The sequence below is a fragment of the Lepus europaeus genome, chromosome 3, assembly GCF_033115175.1.
Source record: "Lepus europaeus isolate LE1 chromosome 3, mLepTim1.pri, whole genome shotgun sequence".
NCBI lineage: Eukaryota > Metazoa > Chordata > Mammalia > Lagomorpha > Leporidae > Lepus > Lepus europaeus.
The window spans coordinates 108073244-108096279 of record NC_084829.1 but is presented as its reverse complement, the minus strand read 5'-3'; the positions used below and the strand labels follow the sequence as shown (position 1 = coordinate 108096279).

The following is a 23036-nucleotide window of genomic DNA, read 5'->3' as shown; positions in this document are numbered from 1 at the left end:
TGTGTGTGTGTGTGTGTGTGTGTCTGTCTCTTTCTGCCTTTCAAGTAAATAAATAAATAAATCATTGGGGAAAAAAAAACCCTCAAAAGCTCCAGAGGAAAACAAAAGATGTCAAATTTATGGGTTGAATTTGGGGACTATGGGTTCCACCTCCCGCCCCAAATTAAATGTACTGAATGCAAGCCTTCAAATTCCATTCTGCATGTATTTCAGGCCAATATTGTCTACCTTGTGAAAAGCATATTTACTTAGAAGTTCTTGAGGCATGAGCTGATCATTCAGACTCCTCTTGAATCTTTCCCTTGAGCTATGGGCTTAGAGGCAAAGAATTCTTTCAAAGCGCACAGCAGCCTCTGATGTGAAGTGGCATGATGCCGTGGCCCTGGGTGATTTACTTTCTTCTCTGGCTCTCACTGTTCATATCCTGAGAAGGACGAGATTGGATCAGATGGTTTCCAGGGTTGCTATGATCTCATGCTGTGCAGAGAGTAGCACAGGATTGTTATTTGCTCTGTGTTTTTAAAGCTTTTTGTTTACATATTTGTGAAGCAGTGGGACAGACAGACAACCATGTATTTTTTGAGCACCTGTAAGGTATCAAGAACTGCTAGGCTGTGAGGATATAGCTCTGCCCTCAAGGAGATGGTGTGTTAGTTGGAATGGAAGTATTATTATTCAGCTTGGGAATGAAATCATAGAGATTTGACTGTTGAAGCTCACTAGAAGAATTTTTGAAAAGATTTATTTATTAAAGGCAGAGTGACGAGAGAGAGAGAGAGAGAGAGAGAGAGAGAGAGAGAGAGAGAGAAGGAGAGAGAGAGAGAGGTGGGGCAAAGAGAGAGGTCTTCCATCCATTGGTTCACTCTCCTAAATGCCTGCAACAGCTGGGACTGGAACCAGGAGCCAGCAACTCCATCCCCAGGTCTCCCATGTGGGTGTTAGGAACCCAAGTACTGCTTCCTCCCAGGTCAGGTGCATTAGCAGGAAGCTCCCTGGGCAATGGAGGCAGGACTCTCTGATCTGGGATGTGGACATCCCAAGTAGTGGCTTAACCTGCTGTGCCAAAACACTGGCCCCACTAGAAGGCTTCTGTCCTCCAGGAAGAGTGAGACAAAGTTCCAGACCTTACAATGTATTTGTAATCAGGGGTCACTCTGTCCAGGTAAAGCACTGTGTTTTGCTGTGCTTCTCAGCTGACAGGAGGTCAGCTTGTGGGAGCCATCTGCAATGACAGTGAGTGGTTCTTAAGCAGAATCTTTGCCTAGCCATTGCTCCCTCCCCCTCTCTGTGTAATGCAGGGCTTTGGGGCTGCTTTTGTGCCTTGTACCTCATTTAGAATGCATCTTGACAAGGGAAGCCTGCAATAACACTCTACAAAAAAAAAGCTGGCAAAAATATTAGAGCCACTGTTACCTCCAGTTTTCACAGTTAGCAGGAATGAGTCATGATGGGCAAGAGAAAAATAAAACCTCTGAAGGTACGAAAGCAAATTCCACCCCCTTCCTCTTATGCTGTTTTAACAAAATTTTATTTCCCTCAAATCTGTGTGCCAGCTTGTACGGCAAGGCCCAGCACTTGGAACATTCATTGTTGATTTGTTCATGCCTCAACTCTGCAGATATTTGTTGGGGACTGGCTTTGTGGCTGGCACTGGGATACCAATCCTGGGTAGAACAGGTACATCTCCCACTCCCAAGCAAACATCGAGAGTGAATGAGCATTATGTGTTCTGTGCAACAGAGGATGGACCTGTGGGTGGAGAAGGCTCTGTCGGCTGAGGGGGCTTGCGTACAGAGGCACAGGGCATGGGACAGTGTGGCATTGGGCATGCTTGGGCATGGCAGCCCTGGACTTGTGCAGGGTGTGGTTAGGGCCTTGCAGTTTTAAAGCCCCAAAAGGTAAGGGCAGAGTGTGCTGCCCATGAAGCTCTGTGTGATTGGACATTGCTGTTTGTCTAACATGAAAGACCATGATTGTACCGCGTGTGATGTGATGCGATGCCCTGCTGGCACCTGACAGCAAATGGTTAAGTTGTAAATACAGTGCTGTATTCTAAGGGAAGGCTCCGGATTCAGCTTTTTATGGCAACCCCCAAACCATATGCCTCCCGGAAGCATGCCTTGCAGTATAAATGAATCTCAGCAACACTGGCTGTTTTAAAAACTAAAATGTGTTTTCAAATGCATCTATCTTTCCACTCTATCCCCTATCAATCACCTAATTATCTACTCATCTATCAATTTATAAGAATATCCTAAGTACCTAGGCTCTGGAGATTGGGACTATACCTTTACAACAATAGTATCTATTATATCTACTGCCACACACACACACACACACACACACACCCCAGGCTGAAAACAACAAAAATACAAGCCTGCCTTGGAACCCCGATACTGTCTAAAACATGCAAGTGTGTTGAACTCAGTTGAAATGATCCTTGCTGAGGTCCCAAAATTTTAAGGGGTCCCTTTGCTAGATTCTGTTTATGAGATGGCAGAAATGCTACTTAAGCTAATGGGATACAAAACACAGTGAAAATAAATTGGGTCCTTTTAAGTAACTGCAAATCATTTCAGGAAACATTTTTTCCCCTGGAGTCTATTTCCCTTTGTCTAGGCCTACTTTGTTTGAAGTGGCTAAAATTACAAGAGGAATGAGACGGGCAGAAAACATAATTACTTGAGTTGGAGCTTAGCTAGAAGTTACTGCCCTCTCTCATTTTGCTTGCACGAGAGTTTATTGAAGCCCTAGCAATAAATCTTAACTAGAAAGTTTTTTAAAAAATCAATATTTAATTAATTTTTGGAGGAGCATTTTATGAAGCACTCCTAGTTGTTTTCCAAAGCTAATGTCTATCAATGAGATGGTTAATAAATGCTTAAAACTGAGTAACTCTGGTGTTGTATTTTTTGAACTTTTGAGAGGAAGGGGGAATGTTATTGGAGAGATTGAATGGAAAAGAGTGTCTCTCCAAAAGGCATATATCTGTGCAGGATGAAATCTGTAGAATAAGAAATGCTTAAAGGAGACTAAGTGCCATCTTTAAAAATGTATTTACTGGGGCCGGTGTGGTGGCGCACTAGGTTAAGTCTCCGCCTGTGGCGCCAGCATCCTATATGGGCGCCGGGTTCTAGTCCCGGTTGCTCCTCTTCCAGTCCAGCCCTCTGTTGGGGGTGGGGTAGTGGAGGATGGCCCAAGTACTTGGGCTCCTGGACCCATGTGGAAGACCAGGAAGAGGCTTCTGGCTCCTGGCTTCGGATCAGTGTAGCTCCAGCCGTGGTGGCCATTTGGGGGTGAATGAACGGAGGGAAGACCTTTCTCTCTGTCTCTCTCACTGTCTGTAACTCTACCTGTCAAATAAATAAAAATCTTTTAAAAAATGTATGTATTTTGTGTGTGAGAGAGAGACTGATCTTTTATCCATTGATTCAGTCCCCAAATATCCAAAGGAGCTGGAACTGAGCCAGGCCAAAGCTAGGAGCGTGGAACTCATTCCGAGTCTCCGATGTGGGTGGCAGGGACCCAAGCACTTGAGCTGCTGCCTCGCAGGTTGCTCGTTAGCAGGAAGCTGGAATTAGGAGTGGGGACCTGAACCCAGGCACTCCTCTTGTGGGCATCCCAAGAGGCATCTGAATGCCCATCCCAAAGGGTCATCTTTAAGAATAAAGCCCGGGCTGGCGCCGCGGCTCAACAGGTTAATCCTCCGCCTTGCAGCGCCGGCACACCGGGTTCTAGTCCCTGTCGGGGCACCGGATTCTGTCCCGGTTGCCCCTCTTCCAGTTCAGCTCTCTGCTATGGCCCGGGAAGGCAGTGGAGGATGGCCCAAGTGCTTGGGCCCTGCACCCCATGGGAGACCAGGAGAAGCACCTGGCACCTGCCTTCAGATCAGCGCGGTGCGCCGGCTGCAATGCGCTGGCCGTGGCGGCCATTGAAGGGTGAACCAACGGCAAAGGAAGACCTTTCTCTCTGTGTCTCTCTCTCACTGTCCACTCTGCCTGTCAAAAAAAAAAAAAAAAAGAATAAAGCCCAAGACCCTGGCAGAGCAGGAGCAGCGGCACCTTAAAGCCCTGACTCGGGCCCTTAATACTCACCTGACATTTGGAGGCCTCCGACTAATTGCCAGTGCCAACCCCTCCAGCCCTCTGTTGGGAGTGGAGCAGGGGAGCTGCAGCTTCCAGTCTGAAGCTCTGGTCCAAGCATAGCACCTCCCCTTAGTGCTAAGGCACAGGTGAGACCAGGCTGGGATGTTTCACAGAGGCTTCATTAGAGACCTCCAGTAAACTCGCAGGACCACCCGCTTCAGTGTCACATGGGGTCACTTACGCACATCCCATCCGCAGGTGTCAGCCTCAGAGATTCCAATTTGGCTGTTCTGGTGTAGAACCCAGGAATCCGCACTTGAACCATCTCCCAGGTGATCTGAGAAACACCATGGAAGAGGGTGCAGTTAGGCTGTGATGGTGTTAATGACAAAGGCCTGTGGACATCGTGTCCTGACCTGTCACTTTGGAGGTTCGGAGGGAGAAACGCACACAAAGAACAGCCACAGATGGGAATCATTGTACCACTTTCATCAAAACTCCATGCTCTGGGGCAAATGGCCCAGGCTTATGAGGTCCTGGCCTGCCTTGGGGCCCCATGGCCGTGCCCTGACCTGCCTTCCTGCTGCAGGTGGGGCGTGGAACACAGGGCTAAGGAAGGAACTGATGTTTGAGGCCGTCATCTGCTCACCGGCAGAATCGGCCCCAGCGAGCACGTGGGGCTCTGGCTAATTAGATTAGCAACGTGGCTTCCCTGGGGTGAGTGGGCAGGCAAGGGCTTGATTTCCACTCATCTGTGGGAGAATAGGAGGAGATGAATTATACAAGTGAACTGTTGATGCACACTGCTAATAAGTGTATTCTGTGGCAGTGCCTCGAGAAAAGACCCCAATTCCATTTTCTGTTATTTTTCCTTCCAACAGTGGTTGGAGATAGAGAGGGACAGAGCCTGGGTGATAGAAGAATAATATATATACACAATATATATTGTGTTTTATAATATATATTAAGTTTTATAATATATATACATATATGTATATAAAATAGATGGCCCACTTTTTCAGCTTTGCTCTGAGCTATCCAGAACCTGGCAACAGACACTCTCGTGGTCCCTGATGAGTAGTCCCAGGGTGGTCTTGTCAGTCCTGCCCCAGGTGTTAGCAAGTGTAATCCAGGAGTTGTCTTAGTTGAAAAGGCTGCACAAAATATGCTCTTCTTAGCCTAACAATTTGGAAAATCAGTTAAATAAAAAGATCGAACAAACCCAGAATGTCTTTTTTAGAAGAAAATTTCTTGCCGTTCGGTTTCGCACAAAGGAAAGCAATGAACTTCAACAAACCCTTTGCATCTGGAGCGATCCATGATGCGACAGCAAGAGCGGCTGCGTCCAGGGGCCATCACAATGACCGGGAGAGTTCTGAGGGGTTGGGGGTGTACTGTTGCTCAGTATGAAACATGTCTTGGCTATAGAACTTGCTTTCTTCCGTGCCAACAGACTCAGCCATGCAAACTGTACCAGCTTCAAACACAAGTCCGCATCCCTTAGGAAGTACATCTGCCTAAGTGCAGTTGAAACCAGCGACTTGCTTCTGCTTGACTTCAGTACACATTCCCTTTGGTTTGCTCCTCTCATTTGGATGCATGAGCTAAGAGAAGGGCTTCGGCTAGCTGAGGAAGAGCCTCCTGCCTGGAGCTCCTGCCCTTCTCTCCCAGGAGGAAGCTCATTAAAGCAGCGCCTCGCCGAGGGATGCTGCCTCATCAGCAGGCACTGCTCATGCCTCTTGAGCCATGGTCCATGATTTACTCGGGCTAACACATGCCATCCTTCCGGTCCTTGGAGCCCACACCTTCTCTGCCAGGAATAAGGGATCACCTTGTGCGTCTCCTCCTGAGATCGGGGCCTGTGGCTGCATTGCACATCAGCTCCAGAAGGGACATTGCCCTGTCTGGAGTGCCCTGGGGCAGCTTCACCCTCCAGGACTAACACCGCTCCATGAGGCCCTCCCCCCATCTCTGCTCCTGACTCTCCTCTTTGCCTCGTGTGCGTGGCAATAACAGCTCTTAGCTTCCCTTCAGACCTGCATGTAGTCTCTCTCTAAGGTAACTTATTACCTGCCGTGTATGTGAAATTCCTCTACGCATTGTACAGTAGTCTTGTGGCTCCCTGGGGATGGGAGCAGTTAGCTGTGGAAGACATAACTCTCTTCTTATGGTTTCCAAGGGCCAGGGAAGCTGTAAGCCCCTCCCTGCCATTTCTCATCCAGCATTTTAAATTATTCACATTGATTTCCAATCCTTCCAGATTGCATGCAATCGCATGAGTACCGACAGCCTGGCTACTGACTCCAGCCCTGCCAAGCGGCCCTGGTCAGTGTGTCTCGATGACAGGTTTGGCTTAGCTCAGCAAATCCACAACAAGCAGTGCCGCCTCTATTCTTTAGGGTAAGTACGCGTTTTCCAGCGGAAGGAAACAAACACTCTTGCAGGCAGCAATGGCTTTTCCAGCAACACAGCCTGAGTGGTTGCTGCGCAGAGCAGGCGCTCTGTTTTGCCTCCTGCCATCATCCTGATGGGTCTGTTAGGTAGCTACAGGCATAGGTTCGTCACCGGGGTACCCTCAGCTTGAGCCACTTTTCCTCTCATTCTGCTGATAACAAGTTAGCAGCATGAGGACAATCGTGTTAGTGAGACCAGTGGTTTCTTTTTTTTTTTTTTAATTATTTATTTATTTACTTGACAGATAGGATTAGATAGTGTGAGAGAGAGACAGAGAGAAAGGTCTTCCTTCCGTTGGTTCACTCCCCAAATGGCTGCCACGGCCAGAGCTGTGCTGATCCAAAGCCAGGAGCCAGCTGCTTCTTCCTGGTCTCCCATGCGGGTGCAGGGCCCAAGCACTTGGGCCATCCTCCACTGCCCTCCCAGGCCACAGCAGAGAGCTGGACTGGAAGAGGAGCAACCGGGACTAGAACCTGGTGCCTATATGGGATGCTGGTGCTGCAAGCGGAGGATTAACCAAGTGAGCCACGGCGCCGGCCCTGAGACCAGTGGTTTCTAGCTACTTTTAAAAGAGAGAGGAGCATATTCATGAATTCGGCTTGGAAAAAAAAGAGAGCATGTCAGAAATTTGATACACAGGATGAGTGAGCCACAACATGTAATGGCCACTGCTGACTTTTTATCTTTGGTTCCAATGGTGAATCTATGTATAGTTTTAAGAAAAAAACACTGGGTGGCAATTCTTATGAAAATCATGTGACTTTTTCAAAACTGCTAGAGAAAAACTGACATTCAGTTATTCTGGTTGAAAATTACCTAGATGTACAAATGGACTTGGAAAGCTTTTTTGTGAAAGGATGAATATAAAGTACTGAGACTATTTTACCAAATATACCAGTGCTTTGGAAACAGCCCTGAACTTACAAATGGCATCTGTCTCAAAAAAGGGCAGGAGGGGATTAATTTTGTTTGGAAAACACTGTTCCATAGGCTCTTTGTAGATGCTGTGTAGATTCCCAGCTAGACTACTGGAATCCTTTACAAGCAACACTGGGGACCCTAAAAACCTGTCACCTGCCTGACCCTTATCCATGGTCTACCTTCAGATCCAGGTGTGGTGCTCCACCTGCCAGAACACTAGGTGGTCAGGGTTAGGAGCAGACATCTGGGTGATGCAGAGACCTAGCCTGGGGAGTGAATTCAGGGAGGTCACCATTGCGGTCAAACAATAACAAATAGGGATTCAAGCTATTTGGGATCTTTTTAAAGAAAACAAAAGACTCAAATAAGAATTTAAAGGTAACAAACATTCTTAATGGGTTAAATGAAGACAGATGAGGGGACTTGAAGAAGTGCATGTTTTGGCTAAAACTTCCAGGAATGTATTAAATAGCAATAGTGAGAGTGGCCATCCTTGTCTGGTTCCAGATCTTAGGGGGGTATGCTTCCAGCTTTTCCCAGTTCAATAGGATTCTGGCTGTGGGTTTGTCATAAATTATTGATTGTGTTGAGGACTGTTCCTTCTATACCCAATTGGCTTAAGGTTTTTATCATGAAAGTATATTGTATTCTATCAAAGCTTTCTCTGCATCTATTGAGATAACCATATGTTTTTGTTCTTCAGTTTGTTAATATGTTGTTTCATATTTATTGATTTGTGAAGGTTGAACCATCCCTGCATACCAGGGATAAATCCTACTTGGGCTGGGTGAATGATCTTTCTGATGTGTTGTTGTATTTGATTAGCTAATATTTTGTTGAGAATTTTTGCATCCATATTCATCAGGGATATTGGTCTATAGTTCTGTTTCTCTGTTGCATTTTTTTCTGGCTCAGGAATTAAGGTGATGCAGGCTTCATAGAAGGAGTTTGGGAAGATTCTCTCCCTTTCAGTTGTTTTGAATAGCTTGAGAAGAATTGGAATTAGTTCTTCTTTAAATTCAGCAGTGAAGCCATCCAGTCCTGGGCTTTTCTTTGTTGGGAGAGTCTTTATTACTGGTTCCGTCTTGGTTATTGATCTGTTTAGGTTTTCTATGTCTTCATGACTCAATTTTGGTAGATTGTGTGTGTCTAGGAATCTATCCATTTCTTCTATGTTTCCAGATTTATTGGCATACAGCTCTTTGTAGTAATTCCTGAAGATTCTTTTTATTTCTGGGGTATCTGTTATGTTTCCCTTTTCATCTCTGATTTTGTTGATTTGGGTCTTCTTTCTTTTTTTGGTTAGTTGCATCAATGATGTATCAATTTTGTTTATTTTTTCAAAAAGCCAGCTCTTATTTCACTGATTTTTTTGTTTTAGCCAGAGCCATTAGGCAAGAAAAAGAAATCAAATTGGAAAGGAGGAAGTCAAACTATCCCTATTTGCAGATGACATGATCCTCTAAATAGGAGATCCAAAAGACTCCACTGAGAGACTATTGGAACGCATGAAAGTGTTTGGTAAAGTGGCAGGATATAAAATCAGCATGGAAAAATCAATAGCTTTTGCATATGCAGACAATGACATGGCTGAAACAGAACTTTTAAAGATCAGTCCCATTCACAATAGCTCTAAAAAGAATTAGACAGCTTTGAATAAATTTAACTGAGGATGTGAAAGACCTCTACAATGAACATTACAAACACTAAAGAAAGAAATAGACAAAATATTAAAAATGGAAAAATCTTCCATGTTCATGGATTGGAAGAATCAACATCATCAAAATGTCCATACTCAGTAAGTGTCAAAGGGATCACATGAATAAGACCAAGTGTCTGCTAATAATAATAGATAGAATTAAAAATGAGAGAGTGATCCAACATGGTAAGCAGGCCACACAGCAGACTCATAGAATGACAAATGCCCTAAACAGCACTCTGGCCTCAAAATCAGCCCTTAAGGCATTTGGATCTGGCTTAAAAAGCCCTTAAGAGCATTTCAGGCATGTAAAGCCAAGACACTGTGGCAAAAAATGACCTACATGAAAGATTTCTGTGAGTGAGATCCAGGTAGAAAGAAGGAGCCATCAAAGAAGGAGGTACCTTTCTCTGAAGGGAGGAGAGAACTTCCACATTGATTATGGCCCTGTCTTAGCAATATGGGAGTTTGTGGACTCAAGAGGCTTCCATAGCCTTGGCAGCTCATGAGAAGAGCCTCGGGTGATTACTGATGTCATAAATTGTTAAATAAACGACAGTAGTCACTGTGTACCTGCTTCCCATGTGGGACCTCTGTCCTTAATGAGTTGTACTATGAGAATTAATGGTAAAACTAGTCTTCAAACCATACTTCATACTTTGTGTGTCTGTGTGGGTGCAAACTGTTGAAATTTTTACTTAGTATAGAGTTGATTTTCTATATATAAAGCTAATTAAAAATGAATCTTAATGAAGAATGGGATGGGAGAGGGAATAGGAGGTAGAATGGTTTGGGGGTAGGAGGGTGGTATGGGGGGAAGAACCGCTATAATCCAAAAGCTGTACCTATGAAATTTATGTTTATTAAATAAATGCTTTTAAAAAAAAGTGTCCATACTTGGGGGCCGGCACTGTGGCATAGCGGGTAAAGCTGCCACCTGCAGTGCTAGCATCCCATATGGGTGCTGGTTTGAGTCCCAGCTGCTCCACTTCCGATCCAGCTCTCTGCTATGGCCTAGGAAAGCAATAGAAGATGGCTCAAGTGCTTGGGCCCCTGAAACCACGTAGGAGACCTTGCAAAAGTTCCTGGCTCCTGGCTTCAGATCAGTGCAGCTCTGGCCATTGTGGCCATCTGAGGAATGAACCAACCAGCAGATGGTAGACCTCTTTCTCTCTCTGCTTCTGCCTCTCTGTAACTCTGCCTTTCAAATAAGTAAATAAATCTTTAAAAAAATATATGATGTCCATACTACCAAGAGCAATTTACAAATTCAATATGCTCCCAATCAAAATACCAACAATAGAGAACATGGGGGAAACTCTGCAAGACAGACATAGGCAAAGACTTCTTGGAAAACACCCCAGAAGCACAGGCAATCAAAGCCAAAATTGACAAATGGGATTACATCAAACTGAGAAGTTTCTGCACTGCTAAGGAAACACTCAGCAAGGTGAAGAGGCAACCAACAGAATGGGAGAAAATATTTGCAAACTACACAACTGATAAAGGGTTAACACCAAGAATCTATAAAGAACTCAAGAAATTCATCAACAACAAAGCAAATAATCCATTTAAGAAATGGGCCAAGGACTTGAACAGGCATTTTTCAAGAGAGGAAATTCAAATAGCCACAGACAATTAAAATGCTCAGCATCACTAGCCATCAGGGAAATGCAAATCAAAACCACAATGAGGTTTCACCTCACTCCAGTAAGAATGGCTCTCATACAGAAATCAACAATGACAAATGCTGGTGAGGATGTGAGGAAAACGGTACCCTGGTCCACTGTTGATGGGAATATAAACTGGTGCAGCCACTGTGGAAGACAATATGGAGATACCTCAGAAATCTGAATATAGACCTACAATTTAATCCAGCCATCACATTCCTGGGAATTTACCCAAACCAAAAGAAATCAGCACATGAAAGATTTATCTGTACCCACATGTTCACTGCAGCACAATTCACAATACCTAAGATATAGAATCAACCTGGATGTCCATCAACTGCTGACTAGATAAAGAAATTACAGTATATATACACAGTGGAGTACTACTCAGCTGTTCAAAGAATGAAATCTTGTCTTTTGCAACAAGATGGATGCAACTGGAAACCATTATACTTAGTGAAAAAAGCCAATCCCAAAAAGACAGATATCATGGGTTCCTTGATCTGTGGTAACTAATAGAGTACCTAAAATGTAATTCGTTGGAGTGAAATAGACATTTTGAGATTTGATGATTATTTATGGCCTCGTCTCTTCCGTTGAGGAAGAGTTTTTTATTTTTTCTCTTCATAGTATTTGTTGAACTCTTTTACTAAGAGTAGGGTTAACTACATGATCATTAAGTAAACTGAAAATAAATCTGTAAAAATTAAGAGTGGGACTGCAAGGTGAGGAAGGGTTGGAGTGTGGGTGGGAGATAGGTTAGGGAGGGAAGTGTCATTATGTTCCTAAATCTGTGTATATGAAATATATTAAACTTGTATAACTCAAATTTAAAAAAAATTTAAAAAGAAAGTGTGTGTTTTGCAAAAACTAAGCATGGATTTTAAAATTCCCCTGCACCAAAATTAATATATCCTCTTATTCCATTTTCATGAACTTTCTGAGGTACCCTCATGCTGATGGTACCTCTTGCTAGAACTCAGCACACAGTAGGTACAAGTTTGCTGCGTAAAGGATTGCTGGAGACAAAGAGATTGGAGAGGGAAGCTGGTTGTGTTGTGGTTGGAATGGGAAGGGCTGGGTTGGGTGAGAGGCTCAGCCAGGGGACCAGGGCAGAGCTCGTGTTCTGGGAGCCCAGCATCTCTGCCACCGGACGGCAGGGAGACTGCAAGCTGTGACAGCAGGGTTTAGTTTATGTCATATTAAAAATGTCTGAAAGTAGGTCATAAAAATCCTGGTTGAGTACCACATGCAAAGTGCAGATCTCAGTTTGGTCCTATATCTTTTGCTCCAAACTGCCTTTATATTTTACACTCTGGAATAATTTTGTTTAAAGCATGTAATAACTGAGTAAAATAAAACTTGGAATGCTGCTTTTGGGGAAAATTTAAGAAATTTTTAAAATATTTATTCAAGAGGCAGAGTGACAGAGAAGGGGGTTGGGGAAGAGAGAGAGAGGTCCCACCTCTTAATTTACTCCCCAAATATTTGCAATGATTGGGGCCGGACCCAGACTTGAGTTAACAGCTGGGAACTCAGTCTGGGTCTCCCAGGTGGGTGACAAGACCTAAGCTGCTGGAGCCGTCACCTGCTGCCTCCCAGGGCCTGTGTTAGTAGGAAGCTGGAGTTGGGAGCCAGAGCTGCGACTGGGACTCAGGCACTCTGATATAGGATACAGACATCTTACCTGGTGTCCTGGTGTTTTATTTTATTTTATTTATTTATTTGAGAAGTAGAGTTACAGGCAGAGGGACACACACACACACACACACAGAGGTCTAGAGGTCTTCCATCGTGATTCACTCCCCAAATGGCTGCAATGGCTGATCTGAAGCCAGGATTTTCCTCCTGCACATGAAAGATTTATTTGTACCCACATGTTCACTGCAGCACAATTCACAATACCTAAGATATAGAATCAACCTGGATGGTCCGAGGCCCACTGCTTTCCCAGGCCATAGCAGAAAGTTGAAAAGGAAGAGGAGCAGCCAGGACTGGAGCCAACACCCATATAGGATGCCAGTGCCGTGGGCAGAGGCTTAGCCCACTGTGCCATAGCGAGGGCCCCCAACTGGTGTCTTAACTGATACGCTAAGTGCCTGCCCCAAGGGGAATTTTTTAATTCCTCAGAGGTATTGAACACGATTGTTCTACAATAAGATTTCATATTGTTACATGTAAAAAGATATTCTTTTTTTATTTAAATTTTACCATTTGAAATCCCACTGAGAAAAGAAATGAATAGATTATAAGGCTCATTATTTGCTGAAAAACTTAAAAATGTTTAACTCAAAGCTGGAAACTAAGGAAAATATTTCTGATGGCTCACAAAGGATGCTCTGAACTGTGGGTGATGATGCCGATTGCACTGGGACTTAGGGTCTGGTGTTGGACAAGCACCCTGCTCACGGATTGTTTGGCTGGGGGAAGTAGCTAGCTGTCTGGCAACATCTCCTCTGAGGCTGAAGGAAGACCCAGACCAGAATGACTGGTCCTGAGATGGGATGCAGGAACAGGGACTGTGGGCCCCAGAGTCCCAGCACCCAGCAGTGTTGGGGCTGCTGGCCCCGAATCCAGCTGGCGTGTGCGTGCTCCATGCTCCATGCTCCATGCTCCATGGCGGCAACAAAACCATTGCTGCTACGGAGCCCAGTGATACCCAGACAAACCCAGGTGGTAACTATAACCCAGGTCAGCTTCTTGGAATGACAGAAAGGAGAGATCTACAGACAAAGGAGTCAGAAGGGAAAGGCTCACGTCTGTCTCACTTCCGGTTCTCCACCCGCATAACTGAAATGGATCCTAGGTGCACCTGCTACATGCTGAAGCTGAAATCTCTTTTCTAGGAGTCAAAACTTTTCATTCCACAGTTAATGGGAGAGACAGGGTGCACTCTGTGCAGTATACAATTGAAATGTAAATCAGATCCTTTTCCATTTTGAAAGGGGTAAAGTAGACCAATTAAAGTAGAGGGCTCTAGCAAGGTATGTATTTCAGAGAAGGGGAAACAGAAAGGAAATATGGAAAGACTCTGGGTTCAGATGGTGACCTTGTCTGCCTCACAGTGGGAGCCTGGGCCTGCTCTGTGAGTCTCCCTGTGTGTGTGTGTATGTGTGTGTGTGCGCAGTGGAGGGAAGGGTGAGGGGAGGGGAGGAGGGACCAAAGAGGGGATAATGTGAAGGGGGACAAAAATCACTAATTTTACTTTTCATGTCAAAGGTTGTATTTGGGGAGCAGGAGCAGGCTTGGGAAGGAAGACTTGGGAGGGGATAAAATGCGTATGTAAATGTGAGGAGTCCTCAAAAAGTGTAAGGAAAATGCTTATCATGAAAAAATGTCTGGTTTCTAATCTTTTTTTTGCACCAAAGTACACTTTGCTTTCCATTTTGCCGAGAACTTGTTGAAGCACCCTCATATTGCTCCTCTCTCCTTTAGCTCTGGGCTGGGTTGTGCCATGTGGTTTCAAGACACAGATTCTCAATGTAAGAGAGCAGAAGATTTCATAGGTGACACATGGTTCGGCAGTGAGAGCCAGTATTTTACACAGAAAAGCTGGGACTTCCAGTTGCTGCGAGCATTTCGGGAAGCACGAACAAGCTCCAGGGCTAAGTGTCTTTTACGCACAGCGGTTGAATGAACGCAGCAGGAAGGGTGCTGGTGCAGAGCAGGGGAATGAGCAATTGGAAAATCATGGGCCCCAGAGTCCCCCTTTAGCTGTTTCTTTCCCCATCACCCTCTGTGAAATCTTGACGTCCTAGCCGCACTGCATATCTGCCTACTTAATGTGTGCATCTGTGTGCTTTATTCACAATCTGTGCACCCCCTCCCGAGTGCTATTGTCCCTGTGGAGAACACAGGTGCTTAGATGGAATCTTGCTAGTTCATGTGATGTTATTTAACAAAATGAATGAGGCTAAAATGTTTTTCGCCCACTATTGAGTGTCATTTCTGCTTTGAAAAATGAATTTCTCCCCTCTCGCGGCTGGCAGTTTACAGATCTGGATAATTGCTTGGCTGGATTCTCTGGCCCCTGCTGGGATGAAGGAGAGAGTTTTGAAACTCCTGGGGAAGCTCAAAGTGTCCTCCCGTCCAGCCCTTGCCTTCGATGCTTGAGGATGAAAAATTGTCCCTAGGCCTGCTTTGAATGCATTATTATTATTATTTTAGCTTTTAGAACAGCTTTGTGGATATTTAGTTCACGTATTTAAAATACACAGTCTGATGGACTTTTGTCACTACCAGCCAGTTCAGAGCCTTCAATAAAAAGTCCTGCACACGTAGCCTTCACTCCCATCCCCCTCTCTCCCAACCTCTTCCCCCACCTCCCAGCCCCCACCGTGGACAGCCTCCACGTGCTTTCTGCCTCTATAGAGCTGCTTCTCCTGGCTGTTTCTTCTACGTGGAAACATGTGATCCGTGGCCTTTGGTGACTGTTTTCTTTCACTTAGCACAGTGTTGGCAAGCTGCATGTACCCTACAGCGAGTGTTGGTGCTCTGATCCTTCTGTGGCTGGACACACCACAGTTTATTTGTCCACGCATCAGTTGATGGGTGTTTAGTTTGTGGCCGGTTGTGAATGGTGTTGCTGTGTGTTCATTTCTGTTGGATGCATACCATTTTAAATTCCCACTAGTAATCGGCGAAGGTTCCAGTGTCTCCCCATCCTGGCCAACACTCAGTATTACTAGTCTTCGATGACAGCAGTCCCGGTAGATGTGAAGGGGGATCTTCCTGTGGGTTTGACTTGCGCTTCCCTACTGGCCCATGATCTTGAACATCTTTTCTTGTGCTTACCCTCTGAGTTTTTGACTCTTAGAGAACATAAAGGCCACTCGCCTTAATCTCAGTGGAATCTTTTTAAAAGAATAACCAAGGACTTGAAGCAGTGCTGCAAGCTGCCTCGTCTGCCAGGGGCATGTGATAGCCAGCGCCCCCTGCAGGTAGTCCAATGAACGCCTTTGTACAACTTAGGAAAATGCACCCCACTTGCTCTCAAGAGCCTTTCCTGCTACCCACTAGGAGACCATCATTATGGTCATTGTGGTGCAAATGGTGCCTCTGGAGTTGTTCAGTGTACTACCCACACAACACAGGGGAGTCCTGATTGATTTTCTCTGAGACAGCAGAGAAGGAGGGCCAACATGACGCCCTGTCATTTTGTTACCCTTGGAAATTTAGCCCTATCAACCTCTCCTTCTGATTTCTTCAGCAGCTCTCAGATTTGATCCTTTTTCTACGCTGACAGGTTTGTTGTGCCTTCACACCCCCTCATCAACGTGGGTAGAATAATACTTGTATTATTTGTATAACTCCCTAGGGAAGGGTTACATAATTTTATCTCCCACCCCCTACCAGGGAGGGAGAGGTTGCCATCTTAATTCAAAAGTTTATACATATATGAACATGCATCAACTGATTAACTCTTTTATAAATGAGTTACAGCCAAGAACTGCTTATTATCTCCCAATATTCATTCTCCCCATCTTCCTTTGGGAACGGGACTCCTGAGGTTAGCAGCACACACGGCTGCCTTGCTGATGACTATGTTCCCTAACCTTCTGGAAGCTACACGTGTCTGTGTGACTGGCTTTGAGCAACTCGATGTGAGTGGTGGAAGGGGTGTGTGCACCTTCCAGGCCATGCCCTCTAGAGGAAAGGATATGACCTTTGCTTCGCCTTTTGCCTTTCCTGTTGACTGAATGCACACAAGAGGCAGCAGAAAAGGAAGCCGTCATCTTAGATCTTGACACAGAAGCCCTGTGATCTGTACTTTTTGCTTCATGGAATACATCTTAAATAAAATGTTTCCAGGAAGTCACATGTTCAACCATGAATTCTCCTTCCAGCTTACTAGCAGCAGCTAATGGCTGCATTATAGACTAAATACATGTTTGCTATAAATAACACTGTTACTTTATAATCGTTATTTGTCAAAAATCTTTCTTCAGGGTGGGCATTTGGCACAGTGGTGAGGATGCTGCTGGGAATGCCCACATCCCATACTGGGGAGCCTGGGTTCGAGTCCTGGCCATGCTTCTGACTCCAGCTTCCTGGATGCAGCAGCTAATGGCTCAAGGACTTGGGTACCTGCCACCCACAGGTGAGACTCAAATGGAGTTGTAGGCTGCCAGCTTTGGCCTGGCTGGGGCCCAGCTATTGTGGGAATTTGAGGAGTGAGCCAGTAGACAGAAGATCTCTGTCTCTCTTTCTTTCTGCCTTTCCAATAAATGAAAATAAATTAATTTTAGGAATTCTAAAAAAAAAGTTCTTAGTTTAAATTTTTGTTTTTGCTACTTAGCGAGCTCCTTCAGATGTAGGGCCATGTTTGATTTCTGTTTATCTCTAGTGTTCAGTATAACACCGCCCACATTTAAAGTGCTCTATAAATATTTGTTTAGATACCTGAGTAAGTTCGTGAAATGTAGCCCACTACCTGCGAGGTCTGGATATTGGATATTTCGCTCTATGTTCCAGAAATGCCCTCCAGTACCTAATAGCTCCCTTTCACTGAGGGAAGAGTATTATAGGTCTGTCCGGCATCTTTCATGTCCTCAGCACTGGGGCTCAGGAAAGGGCAAGACACAAATGGGAGGACTTTACTTTCGCATAATTGACAAGTCCTTGGATCCCTGGGACAGCAAACAATCCCTCCAGGATGCTGCCTCCTGTACTCACGTGCCTCAAGGTAGAGTATGGGGAGTATAGGCTTTGGAAGTACCTGGAGTGAACGTCTGGGGGAACAGGAGGGGAGAGGACAGTGGCCTGAGTCGTGGGATTTCAGCAGGAGGTAGGAAATAGGAACAGGATCTCATAGGTAGAGAAACCGAACTGTTTGGGAGAGGAGTGCTGAGCCTGTGTCTGGGCCAAAAGCATTGCAAGAGCTAAGGCGAGAGACCTCAGAGGGATGACGTGCCCTGGAATCCAGTGGGGAGGAGGGCAGTGAGGAGGGTGAAGGGAGAGGATGGGGCAGAGCCAGCTCCGAAGGATGCCTCGGTGGAGAGCCTTGATGGTGAAGCTTCCTTTGGTCCGCTTAAACCTGTTCCACCCAAAGTTGTGTCTTTCCAAATTATGCAATAGTCTGAAATAGTCGAGTCTAAGAGAATGAATGTTTCTGCACCAGGTTCAAGTTTGACCAGTGCATTGTTGATATTCTGCAGGATTTTGGTATTCTAAATCACATATAATGATAGTATTTTGGGCAGAGAAGCCATAATCATCATTTTTTTTAAAAAAATCACTCTCAGTTAATTTCATGCTTTTCATTCAAATTGGTGCTTTAATCAAAGTGATGATGCTTACACCATTCCATAAGAAATATTTCTGAGTCAATCCAACAGTTGTAAGTATATGAATTTTCCACATGATGTGTTACCTACTGGGTAGTTAACCACGATGAATTCGTAATTTCTTCCCCTTGTTGATTTGAATTTAGGTGAGGAAACACTTCTGCTTCTTGAGCTCTAAATCCAGTAGAATCACATGCCTTTACCTCTTTTCTGTAACTGTACTTTTAAAAAATGCACGCCGTCCCTAAGAAAATAGCTTGTCTTTAAGTCAAATTGCACACACAGCACTGTGGCCATTACAATGAAGACAAATTGCCTCATTAGTAGAATGTACTTCTCAAGGGACAAATCTAGGGGTTTATATTTTTGGCAACTTCTGAGAAAAATCTCAGAGGGCTGCTAGATATCCTTCTTTTTCTCATTGGACTATCATTTACAACCTTTTTTTAAAAAAAATCATTTTTATGGGACCAGCACCGTGGCATAGTGGGTAAAGCTGCCATCTGCAGTACTGGCATCCCTTATGGACAGCAGTTTGAATCCCAGCTGCTCCACTTCCAATTCACCTCCCTGCTAATGGCCCTGGAAAACAGTGGAAGATGGCTTGAGTCTTTGGACCTCTGCTACCTATGAGGGAGACTCTGGAGAAGCTCCTGGCTCCTGGCTTCAGCCTGGCTAAGCACTGGCCCTCTGGGGAGTGAACCAGTGGATGGATGATCTCTCTCTGTCTCTCCTGCTCTCTCTCTGTAACTCTGACTTTGAAAAAAAAAAATCTTTTTAAAAAATCATTTTTATGTGCTACTTCATGTTTGAGCAAATGCTTCTCTAGGTTGTGTTTGTCAGATAATTTCTGTTTTATACAGAAACTTAGAGCTATAATGCTTTTTGTGAAAGTTATTGGACACGTGCATTACTCATGTGTTCAAATAGGAGAAGACTGGTTATGACTATGAAAAAATGGCCTTGGAGCTGTCATTTCATCAGTCCAGCACTTGGCTTCCTGGCAGGCCCTCGCTGTTGACTTCTCTCCTCTTTCTGTGCAGGCTGGGAGGTGATGATACCCGTTTTGAGGTTGACATGGCCAGGAACGGATGTGAAGTGCATCGGTTCGATCCTAGCGTGAAGTCAGCTCACATTCTGGAGAGCCAGCGCCTCTGGCATCACCGCTTGTCCATCACCTGGAGGGACCCCCATCCAGCTGTTGCTGCTCAGAAATCGCATGGCAGTGCCAGAAAGCTGGGAAGCATTTTGAATGAATTTGGGCATCACAAGGTGAGACTGCTCATGTGTGTTCATCAGTAAGCAAAGTGAACAAACCCATACACTGCAGGATTTTGTTTTTGTTTTTGAACATAAACCAAGAATAACCACGTTGACATTGGACAGCTGAAGGTCCAGTTTCAGTGTTACCAATCACGCAACATTATTTATAGAGCCAACTCGGTAGAAATAGAGCTTTGACAAAGAAGGAGATATTTAAATTGATTCGATGGTATTAGTTGCTGTTGAGTAATGCTAAGGTCTTAGCCAAGACTTGGCAAGAATATAAGAAGCATAGACTAAAGAATACTGTTTCCTTTTGTTGGTTGGCTTGAAATGTCCAGAATACATTTCCTGTGTCAGCCTCAAATACAAAAAATAATCAGAGCCAGGTTTATGTTTGATAAGAGATTGCTTGTGTGTGATATTTTCCACTGTTGTGACATGTTTCTCACTTTATTGAGCTGATAAGCATTTAAAATTCATAAAATATGTGTAGCTCTGATGAAAATTGAATAGGCATCATATATGCTATGATGTCTAGTCTATGTATTCATGAAGGATATTGATAAAGTTTACGTCTGTATCCCAAAGGTGTATGTGTTAGAAGCTTGGTGCATAGTGATGTCAGGAGGTGGTGGGAACCCTTAAGAGATGGGAGCTAGTGGGAGGTCCCCAGACAGGATGCAGGCCACTTCTGCGGGCCCCTGAGCAAGCCTGACTCCTGATTCACTGTCCACTTGCTGTTTGAGCTGTGATCTCTTCCTGCCACTCGTGGTCCTGTTTCTGTGATCCCGTCACCAGAGGCCAAACCCGCAGGCCCACTGAATTTGGGACTTTGAACCTCTAAAAGTATGCGCTAAATAGCGTTTCCCTGCCCCCTTTAAGAAAAGGTCAAGTTAGCCTGCCTCGTACCTGAGAGCAAGGAGAAATGGCCTAACACGGATGTGAAATCCCCGCAAATGCTTTATTGTACCTGGACAAGCAAAAATCTCAATCTTTTCTAAAAATTGCATTTAATTATTTTTTCGAGAGAGAGCTCCCAACTAGTAGTTCACTTCTCAAACGCCTTCTCAGAAACAGTCAGGGAGCCAAAGCTGGGAGCTAGGAGCTCAATCCAGACAGGTGGCAAGAACGCAGCTGCTAGAGTCCCTGTTGCCTCCCAGGGTCTACATTAGCAGGAAGCTGGAATTAGAGGCAGGAGGCAGATGTTGAACCCAGGCACTCGGAGGCACATCTTAACCGCTAGGCCAAACACTCACCCCAAGAAGCTCAACCTTTGAACTGTGCCCCCTAAAAGCAACTTTGAGGATAGCACCCCCAAGCTGATTGCAGTCTGTAGGCAGTTGCTCAAGAGATCTCCGGTGCGGTGGGTTTGTTAGCCGATCCTTCTTGGGTAATGATCTATCCTAGCCTGCCAGAGACACCCTGTGATTCGGAGCGTGTCAGAATGTGTGTTTCTGTCTGAGAAACTGTGCATGGCACTGAATTTTAAACTTGAACTGGTTTCTTGATCTTTAATAAAAGGGCTTTTCCCTGGTCTTGTTCTTTCTCCTCCTGCTCCTCCTCCTCTTCTTTTCTGTAAAACTCCCTTTAATTAGTCAGCTGAGGCTTCTTCAAGAACAACTTCAAAGGACTTGCTGTTCTTTTAACATGCTATTCACTATTGATTTGTGTTTTGCTTTGCCGCTGGGAATCACCAGCATTTAATAGTCAGGGGCCTTAATGAAACACGCATAGGAATTGGGGGGTGGCGGATGGATCTCAGAACTGATGCTTCCTTTTTTTCACATGCTAATGATTTTTAAAATATGGGTGAGAAGGAGCAGAAGCATCTTTCAGAACTTTGTTTTCTTTCTTTGCTACCTGTCACCTCTGTAGACCTGCGTTTCGCAGCTGGGAATCTAGTCTGTCAACTCCAGATGATTGAAAGAGCTTTCCTTACTCTTTGTGTTCAGGTAGGAGTCTTGCTGCTTCTCCTTCATGCCCTTCACATCCAAGCCGGGTCAAGGGAAAGACAATAGGGAAACAGAGGTGGAACACAATGCCATTTGGCTTCTTTTAATAATACTTTAGCAAAGGACTTGGCAAGGATGGGACTAAAATAAGAGTTTGAGAAAGTTCTCTGTGGATTAATCCATGGGACCATTTAGCTCCCCCGGGGGCTGCAGTGGGCAAACCTTTGTGCAGAGAATAAAGCACTCAGCTTTTTGCAACACGCCTTCCGAGAAAGCAGCAGTATTTACAGTGATACCTAAAAAAGGGGAAAGGCTTTAATGGATTGCTTCTCTTCCTACGGCTACTTTTTTTTATTAGCGACATTAGCAGTGAAAGTGGTCTGGCTCAGAATGGCTTGGTGTCCGTTTGCTGCTGGGGGAGAGGGGGACGTACAGAAAATAACCCTTTTTGAAGAATTTAAGAGACACTTATCTTTCACAGAGGTGTTTTTAGGGAGGATGCTTTAAAATAAAAGTAATACTCATTGGACTCTATTTGGAATGCACTTCCAGGAGCTACGAGGGGCCAGATCAAAGGAAACCTTGTTGATGGCCTGTAGCAAACAGACGTTTTTCATGTTTCTGCATGTGTATACACGCTGGTAAATAAGATGTGACTGTGGCAGGGAAGGCAAGGAGAAAAAAACACATTTAAAAATGTCAGTGCTGCGGCCCGGCCTCCTTCACTCCTGCATCCTGGAAGTGACTGCAGAAGCCAAAGCATTTGTTGTTGTTGTTTGGTGTTTTCTTCCTGACTTTGAATTTGTGATAACGTCCATGCTGGGCTGTGGTTTGTCTTCTTCCCTTCCTCTATACCGATATTCCAGCCACGCAAGCAAAACCAGCCAAAAACGAAAGACCGTGTTGTGAGAGAATGACAGAGATGCATGCGGCTTCCAGACTGCCTTTAAAACTCTTTGCTAATTTTAACTTCAGACCATAAATCAAGGAGTCCTTGTGACGTACCCGGCAGGGGCAGCTGCATCAGCAAAACAGCGGGGCCCAGAAGCCCAGCCTGACGGGGAGTAACATCACCTGGCCCTGGCGATATTGGCAATGGTTCCCTGATGACTTCTTGCTGGGCTGGTCGTTGCTGTTAGCTAAGCATTCACATTTTTTTCCCCAGAATGACTAGAAATATTGAGCCTGAAGTTTCTTTTCATGGTCATCACAATGGATGCTGTTTTGGTTACATAGGTGGACTCCATTAAATGATTCAGGCTGGTTAATATGAGATGCTGATGGTGTCAGTCTTAACGTTGCTGCTGATCATAGGAGCAATGGGGCTGTCTGGGGGTTTGCCTCTGAGAACTTACCAGTCTAGATTTGAAGCAGGGGTCCTCTCGACGGCTTTCGGCGTCAAGCAAACCATTGAACCTCCCTGGACGTTCGGTTTAACTCTCAGTAAATTGAGTCCCATAACGCTGCCGGCACCGCAGCCTGGTTTTTGAGAATTAGCTCTGAGAACGTGGCGTGAGTCTCCAGCCTGGCATACATTAGTCTCTCAGTTGTTTCTAGCAAATTCGAAGAATTCTTATGAACAGTTTTAGGAAATTTTTACTAAATGCTGTAGAAAATATTGTACCCCACTCTTCGTTTTCGAGGAAAACCCATTAGAGATTTTCTTTGGAAATTGCTAACCGTACCTAATTAAGAGTTTTCAG

At 44.8% G+C, this 23036-nt stretch overlaps 1 protein-coding gene across 1 annotated transcript in view; it reads left to right on the top strand.

Moving 5' to 3' along the window:
• Window positions 1-23036, top strand: part of METTL24 (methyltransferase like 24) — a 118371-nt gene that overhangs the window by 42411 nt on the left and 52924 nt on the right. Inside the window, exons 3-4 of the mRNA XM_062187660.1 lie at window positions 6346-6485; window positions 19159-19387. Of these exons, the coding sequence (XP_062043644.1) occupies window positions 6346-6485; window positions 19159-19387 (369 nt within the window). The remainder of the gene's footprint in view (window positions 1-6345; window positions 6486-19158; window positions 19388-23036) is intronic.